At 43.4% G+C, this 16,602-nt stretch overlaps 1 protein-coding gene across 1 annotated transcript; it reads right to left on the reverse strand.

Annotated features, from left to right (window-relative positions):
- Window positions 1-105: 105 nt before the first annotated feature.
- LCT (lactase) lies at window positions 106-16,459 on the reverse strand. The gene is made up of 17 exons (XM_056496024.1): window positions 15,796-16,459; window positions 14,789-14,868; window positions 13,493-13,576; window positions 12,708-12,810; window positions 12,286-12,361; window positions 10,863-11,550; window positions 9,837-10,482; window positions 7,120-8,679; window positions 6,530-6,798; window positions 6,095-6,385; window positions 5,117-5,315; window positions 4,293-4,495; window positions 3,834-3,943; window positions 3,181-3,315; window positions 2,082-2,305; window positions 984-1,220; window positions 106-351 (listed from the first exon to the last, which is right to left on the reverse strand). The coding sequence occupies exons 1-17, from the start codon at window positions 16,457-16,459 to the stop codon at window positions 140-142; spliced, it is 5,781 nt and encodes a 1,926-aa protein (XP_056351999.1). The 3' UTR covers window positions 106-139.
- Between the last annotated feature and the right edge of the window lie 143 nt (window positions 16,460-16,602).

Consider the following 16,602-nt stretch of genomic DNA (forward strand, 5'->3'; position numbering starts at 1 on the left):
AAACAAATGCTGGGGAGCCATCTCTGAGGCAAGACAAAAAGCTGCAATACTGCAAGCACTAGTTGCTTTTCCTGGTGATATAGATTGATTTTTTTTTTTTTAAAGAAAAACCAAACAAACATTTTATGATGCAGAAATATTACATTTTACTACTAAGTTCTATGTGTGATTGTTTATGGGACCTTTTGGACAGTTTTCCATATTTATATGCAAAAAGAGCCAAGCCCAGTGCTCCAACTGCAGAAAGAGCAAAAAGGACATAGAGTGCTATTTCTGCACTTTGGGATGTTAAATCCAATCCCAAAAAGTTCACGCTGTCAGCTGCTCCTGGAGTGGGGTCTGTTGGTGTCACTGGATGGGAAAACAATGAGAAAGTGTTAGTGCAGAGCCTGGAGGAACTTCCATCTAGCTGTGGGCACTGCTGCTTCCTGCCTCCACCAGGCTTTTAACTGTGTTGTCCAATACTCTGGCAGGAGCTGTAATTCTGAGGATCAGTGCAATTCTAGCTCAGAGTAAAGGCACAGCTGAGACTGATAGTGCAATTCCTGATAGTATAGATGAGTAATTCCCAAACCCCCACACTAGCACTGCTTGCTTTTCATTGTACTTCTACAATTGGGAAGACACAAATGACAAAAGAATCGGTGTTTCCAAACCCTACCCAAAACACAGATTTGTATAAAGTTCAAAATTTTTTCTAAACAATCTTGTGGGAATATTGAATGTGTGTGGTTTGGAAAACATCTTGGGCAGTTCTGCTGGAGAAAAGTCTAACGGAATAACTTTTGTTACATTTTTAAGGCACATGTTGAGGTGCTCTTGCACAAGGTTTAGTCTGGTATTGCATAGGGAAGTGACATTGACTGGAGTCTTTAAAAAAAAAATATTGCAGAAAATGGCGGTGTCTCTAAAAACCTTAGATTATGGAACTCTTTTGGGATTAGGATTAGATGCAAACACACCATTTCTCCTGCATCACTTACCTTCTGGCTCCTGTTCCAGACAGGGATGTGGGCCCATTGCTGGGTCTGGAAAGCCATTGCAGTTTATGATCTGTGAGTAATACTTGGCTGAGGCCCTGGGGCGCCGTGGCAAGGCAGGGTCTGAGAAATTCACATGGTAGAGCCCAAACTTCTCCTCATAACCCACTGCCCACTCGAGGTTGTCCATCAGTGTCCACGCAGTGTAGCCCCGTACGTCGACACGGTCAAGCACGATGGCTGCAGGCAGGAGCAGAGAGAAGAGAGAACAGCTCAGTGGTTACCCCTCAGCCAGCCAGGGCAGGAAGGTGCTCCAGAACATCCACACATGGCACACAGTGAGGTTATTGCCATTTGGGCCTCATAGGTTTTGTTCTCCCCATTCCCACCTCTCTCCTGTGTTGACTTGGCTCAGCTGCCAAGTTACAGCCAACAAGCAGCCAGGGTAGTTTACTCAGTGCCCAGGACTGGACACTGCTTTTCTCTTCTCCAAAAATCAAAGCTTTTGTGCAAGAAGCAAAGGGTTAGGAATAGAGAAGAAACCCCATTAAAATGCAACTGTTGCCTAAACAAGTGTTTGTGGGGCCTTGCTGCTTGCTACAAGGCAGTAAATGCCTGAACACCTGGCTGTTCCCACTACACCAGAAAAGCAAACTGAAAAAGCCCTTTCCTGAAGTTGTTTGACCACCGCTGTAACTGAAACTAGTTTGGGGGTTGGGTTTTTACTGTTGTTTTTAAAAAAGATGCAGTTTTTAGACACAACAGTAGTGAGACTAGGAGTTGAGTTTATCAGGTAGTAGCACCTCCTCTCACCAGGTGCAGCAAATCAAGGAACCTGCAGGTTACCCCACTAAACCCAGGGTTTGTTCTTCCTTTAGATCATCTTTCCTGGCACATTTGTGACTATCCATGGGCAGTTTTTGGTAAACCCAAAGGCTCTTGGAAGTGGATTCAGTAAGCCCATGTAGCTGTGTAACTTGCAAGTGTGATGGCAGTAGTCTTTCAGCTCTTCAGAACTTGCTTTATACACATCAGTCTTGTGGCAAAGCCTCTGCTGCTCTCTAGAGGTTTGGATGACCAGATGTCAATAATCAGTCTTACCTTTCAGTGCCTCGTTAATGTAGCTCCGATAGTAATGCATTCTCCAAGTGTCATTGAATTCAAAGGCTCCCCTTTCTGAGACCCCATTTTCAGTCACATAAATGGGCGGGTTGTTGTACTCTTCCTTTATCCACCTGAGGATCTTCCTGAATCCAAAGGGTGTCACCTTCAGCCAGAGGGAACCAGAGCCCAGCCAGCTGCGGTCGGTCACTGTGGCTACGCCCCTGTGGAGGAGGACAATGCTCAGGGCCAGTCTCACGTGCCCTGCACCTCTGTGCCCAGGGCTGAGGTGCTGTTGGTGCTCACAGGCCTAAAAAACACTCCTCATGCTTTGATTTACAATATAATCTGTGTAAATCAGCTGTGGCTGACAATGTGATGTTGGTTCCAAATCTTTGTATACTATAACACCATTTCTACTTTTCAATGCAGTGCTTGAGCACACAAAATTGCCCTTTACATTACATGCAGGAATGTAATGAGCCCACAGTCCTAAGGGTTTAAACTATAAGGGGCTGGGATGTAGCAGCAAAGGAAAGTTACAACAATTTCCTCTATTCCCTGTAGAAACATTTTGGAAAGGAGACAATTTCACCCCAACAAGTAGTCCCACCATTACCTGAATTCTTAGTAGAAAAACTAATAAGCTCCTATTGTTTACTTTTTGAAGTAGAAGAATCAAATTCGTATCTAAATAAAAAAATCTTGATTTACTCAATACTTAACCATTAAGTGATTCAGCTATTTAGGCTTTGAACTTACATTTATCCAATGCAGTCAGGAACCTAAACATGTTTAAGAGCAAATGGATCACATCCATAAACCAGGATATCACCTCACAGTTTAAACTGCAGATTGGAGGCAGGAAGTATGACAAATACTGTTTATCACCTCGTGTGTAAGAAAAAGGCTATTGCTGGACTTTTGTGAAATAACAGTGCCTCAGGTACTGCTTGGTTATATTATCCCTAGTATTGGTTTATAACAGCTTAAAATACCTATCTCACAGCTTTATTTGCTACAAATTTACACTTGTCAGTTAACCCAAGCTCCAGGTGTGCAGATTTTACTTGACCAATAAGTTACATTCATCTCTTACCTATCAGAGTCATATGACTTAACATTCTTGGGATAGTTCATGTTGTATGTTAAAACCGTGGTATAATGGTTTAGACCAAAGTAGTCATATGTGCCTTTAATTCTTTGTTTTTCACTTTCAGTAAATTCTGGAAGTCTGCAAGAGAAAACAGAGAATACACTTTGCACATACTTCATGGGTAATGCTGGGATCCCTGGTACTAGCACCCAAGCACAGGGAGAGAAACTGGGAATGGAAAATAAAAAGTGTAACTGAAAGACCAATGAGTTTAGTACATAGTTTTAAGAAAAGTTTAACTAATTTACCACAGGCATCAGGTAAAGTACTGTGGGTAAGGCAGGGCAGTTACTGTGTCACTGAGCTGACAATTTATTACCCCAAAGATATATTAGTCAATTTAGTTTTCAAGAGAGATAAAGACAGGGAATGGGCAAAAGTCCCCTGGCCTAGATTGGAACTAAGTGATCTTTAAGGTCCCTTCCAAAACAAACTATACTGTGATTTTCTGAAAATGTACACTAGAATTTTTATGTGAGGATACAGTAAGTTTTTTTACAGTAACACTGGAATCATTGAAATGCATCATTAATGTAAGAAAAGCATGTTTCAACACAGCCAGTGAAACAAAAGCAGGTGTGTGCCTGGGCTCTTACCGGGACTCGCTCAGGCCCTGAGCCAGACTTCGTTCCCAAATCCTTCTTTTCATCACTTCACTATAATCACCATTTTTGAAAATGGGGTGAGCAAACCAACCTAGAAAAAACTAAACCAGGAAATAAGAGAGGATAAATCATATATCAAAACATGGGATTTAGCCATTCCTCTGTCATGTGCTGCTTTATAGGTGGTACCTGAATTTGTAACAGGTAGGGATGCCCATAAAACAGCAGTAAATTTAATAAGCTTTAGTCACTGCAAACATATCTTGTCTCATTTCTGTTGCATTCTTGATCAGCCCCCGTAAGAGGGGGATACATTTCCTTGCAGTAATGCCTGTGCCTCACCATTTTATTTCAGTGAGATGCTCACCTGGGTTCTGGGCACATCCAACACCCAGAAGAGGGGGTGTCACCTGGAGCAGCAGGGACAGCTGTGCCCAGGGGTTTCTGTACCTGCATGAATCGTCTGGCAGCTTCAATGTCCTCCTGGCTGTGTGGGTTGCGTGGTTCTGCCCAGTCAGAGTTGATGGTGATGGAGATGAGCCCTCCCTGCTTGGCCCGGTAGGTCTGGTTGTAGAGGTGCCAGGCCTCTGCGTGTGCCTTGATCAGGTTGTGTCCCACCACGTAGGGAGCGCGCCCTGGCCGAACCGAGACGCCTGCAGGGACAGGGACAGCACAGGCAGTGGAGCAGCACTTCCCAGCCTTCTCATGGCTGCTTCCCAGGTTAACACAGCCCCAGGGCACCCAGAACTGCCCCTGGTAAAGGAATGAATGTGCAACACCTGGTGACCCAGCCCAGCCTTGGGCTGAATCGGCACTAGGCAAAGGCAGCTGAAGGAGCAGCTGCCATAGGAAGGCTGTGCCAGCAGGACCCTGCACTGCCCCCTTCGCCCCCTGGACATGGACTGCCAGCCCTGGCCACTGGCTGCTGCCAGTTTGGAAAGCATAAAGCTGTGTGTTCAGGTCAGCTCTTCTCTTTGTTCTACCCTGCTGCTGAGCTAGGTCTTCCCTCAGCTCTAACTCTTCTCCACAGTCCCTGGAGCTGCTCTGGAAATAATGTCTGCTCCAGACAGCAATATAATCCAGACTTGGAGGTGACAGACAGAGTAAAAGAAGGAGTTGTTCACCACACCACAGCAACCCAAACCCCATCTATCCACAGCACATCATTTCCCATGTTCCACCTTTGCAATCCCCAAGGAACTACTCTGCTGCAGCATAGAACAAATGTGCTGACAGTGCCATGAGGACTCTGAGATTATGCCCAGCAGTCTTACCTGGAGCAGCTGTGCCAGTGCCATAGCCAAGATAGGCGGTGTTGTAGGGTTCATTGAGGGTTATCCAAAATTTCACTTTATCTCCCAGCCTCTGGAAAAGGACCTCAGCATACTCCTTAAACCTCTGAACTATAGTATCGTTCTCCCACCCACCAATGTCCTGCAGCGCCTGTGGGAGGTCCCAGTGATAGAGAGTTACCTGTGGGGAAAGACAGGAGGACAAAGGACTCAACCAGTCACTCTCACAGTAACTCAGACATTTATGACCACAAATAAACTGTGCTTTGATCTGCAGTTACCTGTTCCCAACATAGTTTGATGTTGTAGTGATCACTCATGCACTCCATAAAATACATTTTTGCCAGTTTCTTTAGGGGCTGCCTAATGGTGAAGATGAAGCTTTTACCAAAAATCACTTCGTGACAGCAAGAACTCATCAGTAAAGAACTGCTGCACCTGCTCTGACTCTCAGGTGAAATACACTAGAACATCTGTCTGGGGTATGAGGATAGCTCAGAGTCACTCAACAGTGCTCAAAGAGCTAACAGATGCAGGGGTGAGGTTACTGTTCATTTTATGTGACAAATAACACTGACCAGTGGAGCTTCCTGACTTCCATCTCTAAGAAAGACAAGGAGGAAGATCCTGGGAAACACATTAGTCAGTCTCACCTCAGTGTCTGAAAGATCCCTGCATAGGTCCCTGTGGAAGCTATTTCCAAGGTAAAGGGACAAGAAGGCAATTGGAAACTGCAAGTCCACTGTGGTAGTAATTCCAGGTAGTCATTTCAACATATCCCTACATTCCAGGGTCATTTGCTTATGCAAGACCCCATGTTTCTTCATAAATTAAATAAAAAAACCACGAAAAACAATTTTTGTGTGAAGGAGGGTATTGACGGAAACACACACGTTGCTCTGAGCATCAGATTTGGGGTTTGCTATTTTTAGTTACCTGAAAGGTACTGGGTGTAGTTACCTGAGGCACAATGTTGGCTGCCAGAAGGGCATCAATCAGCCTTTCATAGTAGTTCAGTCCCTTTTCATTGATGTATCTAGTGGTCCCATCTGGGAGAACACGGGACCAGGAGATTGAAAAGCGATAGTGAGACACCTTGAGACTTTTCAGCATTTCCACATCCTCCTCAATCCGGTGGTAGCTGTCACAAGCTACATCTCCAGTCGCATCTTTGCCAATTCTCAAGGGAGTGTGGGCATATTTATCCCAAATGCTAAGTCCTTTCCCATCTGCTCTCCATCCTCCCTCAATCTGTAATTGAAAATGGGGGAAGAATTATTAGCAAACCCAAATTCAGGTCTACGCCTAGCAAAGAATTCAGCCTGTTATTCTTTGTGGTGCCACAATCAATTCACTGTCCTCAGATACTTCAGGAGTCCATCTCAGTTTCCTGACCTGGTAAGCTGCAGTTGCTACACTCCATGAGAAGTTCTCTGGAAACTCTCCATATAAAAATTCATCTTCCTTGGGCAGTGGGATGCCGTTATTGCGGATGATTTCTGCATAGTACACAGCAGAGCGCTTTGGAGTTCTCGGCCTGTTGGGGTTGTCAAAATCAATCTGGTGCAATCCAAATCTTGGCTCATAACCATCCACCCATTCAAAGTTATCCATCAGAGACCACGCGTTGTATCCTTTCAGATTAACACCATCTACCTTGTAAGCTGGAAGACCAGAAAAAAAAATGGAGGAGCATCAGTGACATAATCACACATTAAATGAACTCTAAGGAATTCATATGCAAGCACATACAGGCTCCTAGTTTCATACAGGTGACACTGATCAACTAAGATAGTTGAGAGAATCTTCATAGTCGAAGGAAAGAAAGTCCAGCCATGTATATAAACACTATGCTTTTGTTGCGTTCAGACTATTTAAAGACTGATATGAATCACTTTTAAAAAGTACTCTTCACAGGAGTTAAGTAACCAGAAATCTAGAGAGGAGACATACAACACCAACAGAACAAAAGCAAATTCTGGTACCTTTTAAAGCTTCATCAATGTATGTTTTGAAGTAAAATATCCTGGCATTGTCATCAACATCTGATGTGGTCCTTGCCCCCACACCATTCTCAATGATATATATTGGGGGGTTTCCATATTCCTCTTTGATCCAGTTCAGTAGCCTCCTCATACCCCAGGCCACAGGCCGATGGTCAGGCAGAGCTGAGGAAGGCCAGGAGCTGTCGACAGTTACTGAAATTTCCTGGTCATAATTATAAGAGAAGGGGCTCAGACGCGTTGTAGAATGGCTTACAATTTTGGAGGAGTATGTGTTGAAGCAGAAGACATCAGCAGTGCCCCGGATGTATTCCTGCTCGTCCGCTGTCAGAACCGGCAGGCGCGATGCCGGCAGGTTCTGGAGCTCACTCCTGTTCCCAACCTTCCACTTCATGACCTCAGGGTAGTCCCCGTTTTTGTAAATGGGGTGTGCAAACCAGCCCACCAAAAACTGCAGGTACCTGTCAGCAGCTTCAATGTCCCTGGGGTCACTTGGTGTCTTTGGCTCAGCCCAGCTAATGAAGAGGCACATGGAAATGACCCCTCCCTGACTCGCTCTGTATTTGTCATCGTAGGTGTGGTAGACCCTGGCATGAGCTTTCAGTATGATGTGGGCAACCTTGTAGGGAGCATTGCCAGGGTCCTTGACATTGGGTGGAAACAATCCCTCACCGTAGCCCAGCCAGGAGATGATGTTGGGTTCATTGAATGTAATCCAGAACTTCACCCTGTCCCCAAACGTCTGGAAACAGAAGTCTGCAAAGCTGTCAAACAGGTCAATTATCTCATCATTCTCCCAGCCACCGATGTCCTGGAGAGTTTGTGGCAGGTCCCAGTGGTAGAGAGTGACAATTGGAGTGATGTTGTTTGCAATCAGTCCATCGATGAGACGGTTGTAGTATGCGACTCCATGGCTGTTGATTGAGCTGTTCCTTCCAGTGGGGAAAATTCGAGGCCAGGACACGGAAAAACGATAGTTCTTTACCCCTAAGGCTTTCAGCATGTAAATATCTTCCTCCACCCTGTTGTAGCTATCACAAGCTATATCTCCAGTATCGTTATTGTTTACATTCCCTGGGACATGGGTGAAGTTATCCCAAATGCTGGGTCCTTTGCCATCAGCATCCCAACCTCCCTCTATCTGGTAGGAAGAGGAAGACACACCCCACGTAAAATCCTCTGGGAATGTCCCATAAAAATACATGTCTCTTTCAAAGGCAGTCTGGGATGAAAACTTCTGCCAGACAATCTTTGCCTTGGAGGGAACTTCTGATGCTGGTAAATTTGGCAGCTTTGATGGCACAGGTCGGTCAAACACCACTGGTGCAGAAGATCTGTCCAAAGCTTGGGATGGAAAACCATTTTTTTCAATAACACCAGAATAGAAGTAAGCAGATGCCTTGGGAGTCCTTGGTCTGTTGCTATCTTCAAAGTTCACGTGATGCAGCCCAAATTTTAGGCTGTATCCCACTGGGCCTTCAAAGCCATCAAGCAGGGATCGAGCAATGTAGGAGCGGACATCAACAGCGTCCAGTTTCACCGCTGCCACAGAAACAACGAGACATTGTTAATTACCCACCTGGACATTTCCTGGACACAACAGGAGCACCACAGCCAAGGAAACTTGTGACAAACCAAACCACTTATAAATGATTTTAAAGGCTAAACAAACTTCACAAACAAGAGTATCTGGCAGGAAAAGCAGTCAGCATTGTAATAGGAGCTAGTGAAACACTTAGTGATAGAAAGGTGTAAGAAAAAAAGTATTAGTCAAGAAGCATCTAAGAACAGGACACTTGTGCCACTGGTATCCTTTCCCCTGTTTTCTTGTTTTCAAGCAGATTTCATCAATTTAGGTGTATGGTGAACTTTTAGATTTAACACTGTAATTAAACTGAAACATTGCAGGTATTTAGTGCTTGCCTATATTCCCTGAACACAAGAGAGCTTTTTTTAGCAGAACAGTGTACCCAATACCAGAGGCAAGTCCAGCACACCTCCTCACATTGCTTACAAAAAAACCAATAAATCTCTCTTATTCAAGAAAAGTTCACTTCCATGTGCAGACCATCCTCTTCTGCTGAGGCATAACAGCAATGCTAAATTGTGTTTTCTGTAGCTCTTTCAACACTTCTAGCAATATGTTGAGATCTAGGTCAAGCAGATCAAATGCTGTACACACACTGATCACCAACTTATTTAATATGCCAAAGATACAAGCATAACTTGAACATTCTACAAGCATAACCTAAACATTCTCAAAATGTTTGAGGTAGAAATTTTAGGAAGATATTTCCAGTCTGAAGTGGTTACTGCCAGTTAGATCTGATTAATTGGTAAATTGATAAAATTCAGCCAGAATTTATGAGAGGTCTACAGACGAGACCCTGCAGGCCAGTCATCTCCAGGGGAATTGGAGTGTATGAACAGTGTTCTCACAGAGGGACTGACCTTAGGATCCAGGCTGAATTAATTCCACATATAAAAAAATGCATTTCAATATCAAAAGAGAATGGAGAATTCCATATCTGGACACCAGATAGGCTTAAGTATATAAAGTCATACTCATTATCTACACAACAGGCAGCTACACAACATCACTGTGCAAGTGGTGATGTTTTAAAGTTAATCACCATGGAAGGCCTAGAGTAACCACTTGCCACGATTAAAAAAAATAAAATAATTTAATTTCTCCATACCTTTCAGGGCCTCATCGATGTACTGGCGGAAATAATCCACTCGCAGAGTGTCATTGAGAAGATCCCCGGTGTCTCCTGTCGGCACACCATTCCCTGCTACGTATATTGGGATCTTTGACCCTGTGTATTCCTGGGATACAAACTTCAGCAGCCTTCTTAATCCCCAAGGGACCACATGGATCCAAGAAGAGGCAGCCTGTGGCCAGGAAGGATCTACATGCAAGGAGAAGTTCCCAATGCTCTCATAGCCTGGTGTGCACGTCCCGTTAGTCCCGGCACTGACCAGGCGGGAAGTGTAATGGGAAAGGCCAAAGAAATCTGCAGTCCCTTTTACCAAGGTCTTCTCCTCCTCTGTAAACACAGGCAGCTGTGCAATTGTCATGGAGCACTGCTGGTTCACTTCCTGGATCTGAGCCTTCAGGATATCTGGGTAATCACCATTAACAAATATGGGGTGAGCAAACCAGCCAAGCATGAACTGCAGGTACCTCTCAGATGCCCTCACATCCTCGGAGCTGGACGGAGTCTCGGGTTCAGCCCAGTCCGAGTTCAGCACCAGCCCCACCTTTCCCCGTTGCTGAGAACGGTATTTGTCGTTATACAGGTGCCAGACCTTGGCATGAGCCTTGAGAATTGTGTGAGCAACCTGGGAGCAGAAAGCAGAGGAAAATGTGTCACACTCCACTGCACAAAAACTCTTAAGCATTGGGTTTATTGCCATCTGAAAATGTCCTCTCCATCCAAAAGAAAACACCTTGACAAAGCAATGATTGACAAGGAGTGTAGTAGGTTTTGGAATAAGCAAAAGAAACTGACTGTCCATCCACATCAGCTTTCAGAATAGAAAAATAAACTAACAACACCTGGCCTCCATTAATTAACCCATTTTTAACAAGTATAAATCCAGCAACCAAATAGTTGTCTCAGAGGCCACATTAGGTTTGAACATTAATAAAGCACAGAACCATCGTGGAAAACAACCCAACAAGAGTAGGTGCAGGATCTCAATTATTCCTGTTGCCCTACCTTGTAAGATGCTGCTCCTGGGTCAGTGATTCCTGGAGGATGCTCTCCGGTGCCATAGCCAGCGTAGCTGATAACCCAGGGCTCATGGAACGTAACCCAGAGCTTGACTCGATCTCCAAATGTGGAAAAGCAGAAGTCTGCATAGCTCACAAAAGCATCTATGATACTTTCATTCTGCCAGCCACCAAGAGCCTGCAGAGCTTGGGGTAGGTCCCAGTGGAACAGAGTCACCATGGGCTCAATGTTAGAGTCCAACAAGTGGTCAATTAAGCGGTTGTAGTAATCAACACCCTTGGAATTGATGGTCTTGTTGGTGCCAGCAGGGAAAATTCTAGACCAGGATACAGAAAATTTGTACAGCTGGGGGCGGAGGCCTTTAAGCAGGTAAATGTCATAGCTGGTTTTATAGTAGCTGTCACATGCCACGTCTGCTGTTTGGTTCATGTGGACATGGCCTCCATGCCCAAACTGGTCCCAGATGCTCTCTCCTTTCCCATCCTCTGCCCAAGCTCCTTCGATGTTAAAGGCACCTGTGGATATGCCCCAGAGGAACCCACTTGGGAAAACATCTTGCAGGAAAGAATCTCTCTCCGATTCAGACTGCTCAGCAAACATTTCCCGGACTGCTTGATAGGAGGACCGAGGGGCAAGAACAGCATCTGGGTTTTCCTGCAGAGTATTTGTTTCACTGGAAATATAATAAATAGAAGTAAAATCTCCAGGGTGGGTGCCAGTGCCATAAAACTTGCAAACATGGAGTATAAAAGAAGTTTGCTTCCCATTCAGGTCACATACAGTCACATACAGTTCCTTTGACATCTGATCAGTCTAACCCTGCTCTCTCCCAGCTGACACATGAATGTGGAGGGCAGTGGGTAACTGCAGAACAGCTCTTTGCATGTAGAGTCTCGTAATTCATTAGTTAGGTCAGAGGTGCAAACAAAATCCTTGCACTGAGCATCAATTTCCATGCTACAAATGCTTCATGAGTTTCCTGGCACTGTAATCCTTAGCTTCTGCCTGCACAGTGACATCTCCCACATTTCCATAAGCTCAATTGGCTTCTCCCATATGAAAGCCTCTACTTGATTTGTTTATTTATAACCATTTTGCTCTTGGAAAAAGCAGAAGGCTTGAAAAATGTACTTGTTACAATTGGCTTGAAGGCACAATTTGAGTAACCAAGGATGAGAGTGTGGAAGAGGATTACATATTAGGATTAGTAGCAGGATAGAGGATTGCAAGTAATTGTGAAAGACTAAGCTCAGCAGAAAAGCAGCTCTTTGCAGCCCTTTCAGCAACTAACAGCAGACTTTACCACTAAAATGTCTTGTCTCTCCCTGCACATAGGTTTCTAGAGGACACTGTTTTATTACTGTACCTTATTGTAATATTGTATGGTATTACAGTATTTTTATAGTACCTTAAAACATGAGGTAAGTAGTCCAAGAACTCATTAATGTCACACCCAATCATATGTGCTTCTTCTTTATTAATAGCTGCAAACAAACAAATGGTAAGTGATGGGTGTAGTCTTAGATGCCATGGATTGCATGACACTACTTGTAATAAACAATTTTATCTTGAAAGAAACTTTTCCTAATATCCAACCTAAACCTCCCCTTCTGCAATTCGAGGCTGATGAAAAGGATGAAAAGATTTAGACATTTCCTGCTTCACCCCCCTCAATACTCACCATCCATCCTTAATTTTCTAAGAATACTATAAAAAAAATGAAAAGTTATTTAATCTAATAGCAGCAGCCTACATTGGATGATTTTAAATTTCCTCTATAAGTTATCCTGTAGATCTTACTAAAAAACCTCTCCTTCAAACATCACTCACCTTTGACAATGGCAGCTACTGCTATGAAAGGATGCTCTTCCATGGAAGCACAGTCAAGGACCTTTAGACTAGAGACCAAGATGTCTTTGTCCTTCCAGACACTCTGCAAACCAGAAATCAGGGAGTAGTATGAAAAGAAGCATCAGCCAGCTAGTAAAACCATATTCTTGGCATTTTTTGCATTTTACATGGGCAGCTCTTTATCCTGCTACCAAGATGCTGGATGACTTTTTGGTTAGGAATTTTAAGAATGCAGTTCACTACCAGAGGTTTAATATAGGTTATAATAGGTACCAGCCTACAGCTTCACTGATGTTGGTGCTGCCATGAGATCTAATCCTTTAATAAACTTACTCTTAGTAACATTTTTTGCACTGCCTTTGCTGATGAGGAATGTGAGGTTTGGTAGCACTGCTGTAGAGCTCATACTAGAGTTTAATATCTTTCATCTTTCAGTACTCAGGTATTGGCCTAACAGCTTATCAAACACTCAGCATGTGAGAGACGTTTTTCAGTCCCAGACAAAAGAATTCTGCCATTCCAGTTGTTAATGCATCAATAATAAGCATTGACCAAGATGATCCTTTCCAGCATTTTCCAACAACAGTTTTTAAGTCAGAATAACAAGAGAGAAATGAGCACTTTGCAGCTAATTCCTAGTGTAGCTGCTGCCTGAGCTTCCACAGAAAATCAGAACTGTTAAGACATGCATCATAGCACATTAAATTCTGCTCCTATTTAAGGTCTGCTGTTTGCAGCTATCATTTTAACCCTGTGCATGTTACCTGGAATTCACTCAATTTCTTGTAGAAATCTGTTTCATTTCCACTATGGTACTGAAGGTTAAGAGACACAAAGTCTACTGAATCCTGGAAACAAGAATAGGAAAATAATAATGCTGGAGAAAAATGTTGTTTTTTTAAAAATATTACATTAAAAATACATAAAACTGTGTAAGGTTTGATAAAGACATATTGCTAGAGTAAGAAGCCATGCAGCTGCCTGGGAGCCCTGGATAGTATAGAGTACAAACTGGATACTGTATGGGAAGATGTGTTTTGCATCTGAAGTACAATTTAAACAACCAAATTAAATTTTATTATATGAATTTAACACTAATGATTTACAGGTACTTCCTTAATTTATGATTTATCAGAGAAACCTTTATAACTATGTGGTTCAGGTAGGCCTTATCAAAACCCTGGTTGAAAGTCCAGAAATCTTTAATCATTCCATAACACAACTATTATTCCACTAGAAGTCATCAATCTCAAGGGAACAGATTGCATTCTCTTATCAAACCAGCTGATGAAGTTGGAAGAAAACTGATAAGATTTCAGTTTGTTTTTCAGTCCAAGGTTTTCTTCTAGTTTAGTCAGCTCATCTCAAACAACTTCTTAGCTCTCCCTACAAACCTCACCTTGCTTAAATCCTTGCAATGTCACATCACAGCATTGCTTGACTTGGTTCTAAGTTTTGAAGGATTATAAATATGGCAAAAAACCCCTGCACTGTTATCTGTGCACTGTAACCTACATGAACATCCTCTAGGTGGGGACAGCTACAAACAGGGAACTGGGTCTTTAAGAAAGTATGTCATTGCCTTGGTACAGATTATGTTCTCCTCGTGTTGTGCCATCCCTACACAACTGTATCACTTTTAGTACAGCTCAGTCTGGATTTTGACATAATCAGCAGATATTTTAAATAGCAGCAAATTAGGATAATGTATCAATCTCTTTGGTGGTGCATTAAGTACACCTGCAGAGAAAATGGTAACAGGTACACTCTTTGGAGACACTTTGTCATTTAGCAAGTATATTGCTAACATTGCCAATTATGACAGCAAATTTGTCTCTACGTAGCTTAATCAGCACCTACCAGCCAAGAAAAGACACTGAAACAAGTTTTAAATCAGCAGTTTCACATAATCAGACTAATCAAATAATTAAGCTTACCAAACTGGCCAACCTGCTAAAATTTTTTTAACTTGCTACAGGTTATTTAATCCTATACATAAAACCAAAGCTAAATCAAGACAAATTTGTATAATTTTGGAAATACTCCCTTTAAAGTGTTACCTGAAGAGAAACTGAAAGCAACTCTGATGAAGCACTGTCCAAGACATTACCCATTTCCAAAGCAATGGACAGCCTTCCACCTTGAGAAAGAGAAAGGCAGTCTGTTAGTAACATATTAAGGACAAATAAAAATTTCAGTTTACTGCAGTTATTTTAAAAACCAGTTTTGAATTGTTGAAGCTGTGGAACACCAGACAGTGCTCCAAACTGTTGATTTCAGAATACCCACTGTGATTTCAATGGAGAGGTGAAGAAGGTAGAAATTCAAAGGTGCCTTTGTCAATAAAATGCCTTTCTGCCCACTGCATAATTATAATTAACATATTTATTAATTTTCATGCCTTTGTGATGGTTCTACAATTTTATTTTTTTTTAACCCATTCTATGCTGAATATTTTTGAGATGCTGTGGTGGGAGGAACTTGGAAGGACAAAAGATGCAGGAGGGAAGATGGGCAACTTTCAAGTGCTATCACCAGATAGTGTGAACTGTACAACAAAGTGTACAAATGCAAGAATTAAAAATTCTTCCTGACAAATATAAGAATTAAAAATTAATTAACTAATTAAAATTTTGGGAAAAGAAATGGTGACTCAGCCAGCTGTACTGGCTGTCTGTCTGGAACAGAAAAATTCCAAGGCCAAAGAAGGCAGACCCGAGGTGATATCTGCTTGGAAAATCCCAGGTTTCCATCATGGAAGAGATGAAATTCCATTGCTGTAATACAGATAGGTTTGGGATTTAATTACTGTAAACCCCAGTGTCTGCAATGACAAAAGTCAAAGGAAGGACATTGCAGACTTCCTCACAGCTATTATCGTATAGGAAACTTCTTGTGCCTTGTTTTTTCATGGTTTCAGGTACATTTCAGAAAGGTTTTAGTCTTTCCTCTGTGGGTCAGGAAGAGGCATATAAAAATGTCTGCACAGAGACTGCATGTAGCAGTTGCCATTTAATGCTATCACAAAATGTTTGTGAGTCATATTGAAAAACCCTGCTCTCCTTACCTGCTGATGAGACTTTCTCATGGAGCATGGTGTAAAATCCTTCATGAGCAGCAGCCACGGCCTGGACTCTTTCCTGGGGCTCAGTGTAGGGCAGGCTTTGAAGGACCTCTGGCAGGTCACTGAAGGAGAGCCACACATCCACCAGGTCCCCAAAGGCATGGAAGATGAAGTCTGCATACTCCACAAAGAGCTCAGAAAAAGCCCTGGCTCTCCTCCCGCTGGCCAGCACGGCCACGGCGCTGGGGACATGGCCCTGGTGCAGAACCAGCACAGCTCTGAGCTCTGCAGCAGCCAGAGCCTCCAGCAGCTGCCGGTAGCACCCCACCTGGGCTCCATCCACCTCTGTGGTGTTCCCCTTGGGGAGAACGCGTGCCCAGGGCAGGAGGAGTTTGTAGTGTGTCACCCCGAGCGCACGGAGCCGCGAGAAGTACCGGGGCAGCTCGGCAGCCACGAGGTCTGGCTGGCACAGGTAACCCTGAGCTTTGGCCACAGCAGCACCCTGCTGCTCCTCGGGCAGCACCTGCTCCTGCAGCCCCAACCTCTCTGCCAGCTCGCTGGGGAGAGGCCCAGCCATGATGAGAAAATTCTCAGCAAATTCCCCATCTGTCCCAAGGCTGAGAGAAACCAACAGAAAGAAGATGACTGTCTTACAAATCAGGTCCATTTCTGAACCTTACTTCAGAAACAATTATTCCACACTACTTATATAGCAGAAGAAGTAATATTTAACTGAAATTATCTATTCCATAGATAAACGTTCTCTGAACTAGCTGACACTGGAATAACAGACCAGGACTTTTACTCAGT

The sequence above is a fragment of the Oenanthe melanoleuca genome, chromosome 7 (assembly GCF_029582105.1).
Source record: "Oenanthe melanoleuca isolate GR-GAL-2019-014 chromosome 7, OMel1.0, whole genome shotgun sequence".
Classification (NCBI taxonomy): Eukaryota; Metazoa; Chordata; class Aves; order Passeriformes; family Muscicapidae; genus Oenanthe; species Oenanthe melanoleuca.